The sequence below is a fragment of the Penaeus japonicus genome, unplaced genomic scaffold, assembly GCF_977035675.1.
Source record: "Penaeus japonicus unplaced genomic scaffold, GWHDUDI00000001_assembly GWHDUDI00000029, whole genome shotgun sequence".
Taxonomy (NCBI): domain Eukaryota; kingdom Metazoa; phylum Arthropoda; class Malacostraca; order Decapoda; family Penaeidae; genus Penaeus; species Penaeus japonicus.
Genome location: NW_028234431.1, coordinates 17246685 through 17250937, shown reverse-complemented (window position 1 = coordinate 17250937; position 4253 = coordinate 17246685). Strand labels below are relative to the sequence as shown.

The following is a 4253-nucleotide window of genomic DNA, read 5'->3' as shown; positions in this document are numbered from 1 at the left end:
TTATTGTCATCATTACATTATCATTTTCAGTCGTATCAACATAGATTTTACAACTAATAGATATTGTGAATATTTTCACTATCACTTGAAATTATCGTAAATACACCATCATAACTAATTAGCATCGCTATCATCGTATATGACCATTATTGTAATGACACTTATCATTCTTTATCATTATCATAGCTCTCTGAAACCTTTTTTCAGCTCAGTTTTAACAGATATGTTTTCCATAGTTAGACACGCCTGGCAGTGCTGTCTCTCAGATTCTTGCTTGTTCAACTTGATGTTTGCATGGTTAGGACGTTCGGACGCATATATATATATATATATATATATATATATATACATATATATATACAGTATATATATATATATATATATATATATATATATTATATATATATATATATATATATAATATATTATATATATATATATATATATATATATATATATGTATATATATATATATATATTATATATATATATATATATATATATATATATATATATATATATATAAATGATTAGAGATATATCGCATATGTGTATGTGTATATATTCAACCAGAGCATAGCAATGACCACGTGACCCAACACAAATATCAATTAATTTGATATGACGATGTTTCCGGGATTTTTTGCGAATTGATTTTATCATTATCGCTATCATTCTCATTGATATTATCATGATTATCATTATCATTGTTATTATTTGTAGTAATAGTAGTAGTATCATAATCATCAATATTATTACTATCAATATTATTTATAATATTGGACTTATTATTTTCCCTATAGTTATGACATTAATGTTATTATAAACAACAATTTTCATCATTAAGATTGAACCTCTCAGTCCTCCCTATCGCAAGAGCAATTACCATTGTATCTTTTGATGACAACAATAGTAACGTTAAGATTAAGTCTATTAAGGTAGAGTCATGGTATGAAGATCCAATAAAGTAAATTCAATAATTTACTTATAAAATACCTAACCTACAAACATAAATATACAGTCAACTCTAATTTCCATTAATAAATATATCGACATCGTTGAGATGTCGAAAATACGACTAGATTCCATAAACATTCCTTTTGACATTAAAGATATTTGTCTCTCTCCTTTTTACACTCCACTTTCTTTATGCATTTATACATTCATATCTACCAATCTTGTCTCTCCGTTAACAACTCGTTTCCGACTTTATCATAGAGTCTCTGAGGCGGTAATCTCCAAATCAGTCATTCCGTTGGCATAACAACTGGCTGCCTCTCTCGTCTTGCTACAACTGCAGTGATATCTCGCTCCACAGCTCGAAGATTTCTCATGACTGTCGGCAACTCGTTCATGATCTGATGGAATCCTGGGAGAGACTGCGGCATCCTTTTGGCAACCTTTCTCGTGACCAAAGAAAGCAATTTGATTTGTCATGCTCATATCTTTTCCCTTTCCAGCGTCGCTAGTGGTCCGCTCCACAGTTGTGTCAGTTGTGCTTCGCTTGACACATGGGAGCTTCTCGACTGACTTAAAGTCCTTCTTCTCATTCTGCCTGGCCCTGTCTGAGAGCGTGTCACTCAATGGGCCACTTAGAGTTCTTGCAATAGATTTCAGAGTGACTGTGGATTTGTTCGTGAATTCTCTGAAAAGACTCTTGTCCTTCTTCTCGGCGGCTTCTAAGTCCTTTGATTCGTAAGAGGACGACACGCTCATCAGCTGGATGACTCTGTGGGAGGGAAGAAACAAAGGACAGCATTAACGAACTATAATGACTAGTTGGCACTTTGGGTTGAACTTCTAGAGTAAAAGGTATTTTCTTTTCTGTGGAGAATAACTCTGGAGTCAAATGAGTACTTACACGAATATGATCATGATGAGCACATTGAGAGAGGCTCCGAAGAAGAACTGGGCAGCTGGTAAGGTTTCGACCGTCGTGTAGTAGATGGGCGAATAGGCGGCGTAGGCGACCATGGGCATGAGGCCGTTCATGGCGGCCATGACAGCGCTGATGCGACCTGTTCGTGTATCAGCCTTTATTAGAGCTTTATTTTAGATGAATGATTTAAGCAGTTTTAATTCAAAGAAAGTTTTGTCACGAATGGCAAAAAGTTCAAACGCGAAAATCTTCGACCTTTCTCCTCTTTGCTGACAAGTTTGGTGGACATGGATCTGAAGGCGATGACGCTGGCGTTGGAGATGAGTCCGACGGGAGGTCCCAGCCACATGAGGAACGCCTGAGACACGCCGTTGACAAGACTGTAACAAATATATTCCCCCATGATGGATAAGGAGCCCAACACAGCCAGTGCGGCGTCCGTGGCAGACAGCGTCTTGGTAAGAATTGGCACCAGAAACAGCGAACCTGTCAATGAAATATCATTGAGTTTTGATTACTGGATTATCTTCGAAAATCTTCGGTATCACATTGATGCTATGAAAAGAAACAGGCGTTTCCGAATGGAAAAATACGAGCTTCAGGATTTACTATAGACAAGCTTATAGTTGTCCCAATATCCTTTGCCTCTAAGCAAAGAGGGAAACAGCGCAACCTACCGATGGCTGCAAGAAGGTTCCGATAGGTGACCCAGTAGCCGTAGTCGGTGGCTTCCCAAGCCAGTGCGCGACGCACGAACATGTACATGAAGAAACCTGCAATATAGCCATATATGTTATTTGTATTATGTGGCACTCGAAGAGTTTTCATTTTCACCAATATTCATGCGTCAAAATGAAATCGGTTCATTCTTCACAAGATAAGCCACGAAGGTGATACTACTGACCTCTAGCTACACGACGGAGCATGTTGCTTAGGATGATGGCCATGATGACCATGCGAGTGCTTCCTTCTCGCCGTCTGAACGCCGTCTTGAAGGACTCCACAACACGTCGCCAGCTGAAGAAATCGGACGCCATGCGAAGCTTCGATACATTCGTGGTCTCGGAACTTGCTTCCTGCTTGACTGAGTCTTGAGCCTGCAAAGTGATCTTGGCGAAGGGTCCGTGTGACTCTTTGATGACGAAGACCACATAGAGGACGGCCGAGAGGTAGGCCAGCAGAACCAACATGAGGGCCAAGTTGTAGCCGCCATACTTGATAACCAACGCCCCAACCAGGGTGCCCACAGGGCCTCCCAGGTACCACAGAGAGTTTGCTGTACTGACGCGAGAAGTGCGAGTTGTCTCGGGACTTATGTCACTGATGTAGCTGATGGTGGTAGACAAGAGGCCCACGTTTCCGCCGCCCAAAGCCTCCAAGACGGTGACGAAGTAGATGACCTCAACGGGCCAAGATGTCTGCCAGTTACTCAGAAGATATCCTCCGGCATACATAACGTGGCCAATCAGCGTCATCAACAAGGGAATCTGTAGTGTGTAACAAATTGTTAAGAGCTAAACTACAATAAGCTAGTACAAAAAGCACAAAATAAGAAAGATAAAATGATAGATTTAACAACTGAGAAATATATCTATGATTCTATATATATCTTATAAAGGAAAGGACCGTAAACTGACCTTCCTTCCATATTTATCACTCCAAGCTCCCATAAACAGCACGAAGATGAGTGGAATGATAGACATGATGATGCTGTTGTAGAAGGCGAACACGCTGAACTCTCTCTGAACTAAAATATCCTCCTCGGGATGCTCAGAGAGGTTGTTGCACACCTGGACGACAAAGGTATTTGTGAACAGTAGGTAATCTCATACTTTGATTGCAGCTATTATGTGCTTGCAACAATCTGTGGATCTTTGAATCCATGCACAATTACCTGATCAGGAAGTCCAAGATTGACCGAACAAATTTTGTTCATCTGAACGTTCTCGATGAAGAGAAGCATCGCCTGATTGCACGCTCCGTCTACCAGCATCACAGGCTCCACAGACACCGCTTTCAGCACTCCCAGCACTGCCGACCCGAACCCTGTGGCCATGTCGCCTGAAGTCTGAATAGTCTCAGCTGAGTAAAGTAATCTGTAAAGGAAATTAGAATGATTAATTCAAGCATCACATATGAGACGTCAATTACTCATTTAATAAACGTACCACTTACTCGTATGAAAATCTATCCACAGTAGCTCACCTGTTACGGTTCTTTTTATTCTTCAACACAATAACACAGTATTCCCCAAGTACACTGCCTCACTAGCTTGCACGCATAGACTGTTGATGCTCACAGGCATTCAGTAGACTTTAAATACTGCTGAGCGGCCTCTCGACACCGTCAGAGTGTGGGGGAGAGGGAGAGTAGG

General features: G+C 40.3%; 1 protein-coding gene across 1 annotated transcript; it reads right to left on the bottom strand.

The window, feature by feature from the left end:
* Positions 1–1063: 1063 nt before the first annotated feature.
* On the bottom strand, positions 1064–3965 carry LOC147468397 (proton-coupled folate transporter-like). Its single transcript, XM_086554428.1, has 7 exons — positions 3774–3965; positions 3517–3669; positions 2784–3366; positions 2557–2652; positions 2135–2365; positions 1862–2018; positions 1064–1729 (listed from the first exon to the last, which is right to left on the bottom strand). The coding sequence occupies exons 1-7, from the start codon at positions 3933–3935 to the stop codon at positions 1213–1215; spliced, it is 1899 nt and encodes a 632-aa protein (XP_086410554.1). The 5' UTR covers positions 3936–3965; the 3' UTR covers positions 1064–1212.
* Between the last annotated feature and the right edge of the window lie 288 nt (positions 3966–4253).

Coding starts and splice junctions, on each gene's coding strand:
- LOC147468397 (XM_086554428.1), bottom strand. CDS start 3,935: ATGGCCACAGGGTTCGGGTCGGCAGTGCTGGGAGTGCTGAAAGCGGTG. Junction 3,670..3,773: donor ATCTTGGACTTCCTGATCAG/GTAATTGTGCAT, acceptor TTTGTCGTCCAG/GTGTGCAACAACCTCTCTGA. Junction 2,019..2,134: donor TGTCAGCAAAGAGGAGAAAG/GTCGAAGATTTT, acceptor ATACACGAACAG/GTCGCATCAGCGCTGTCATG.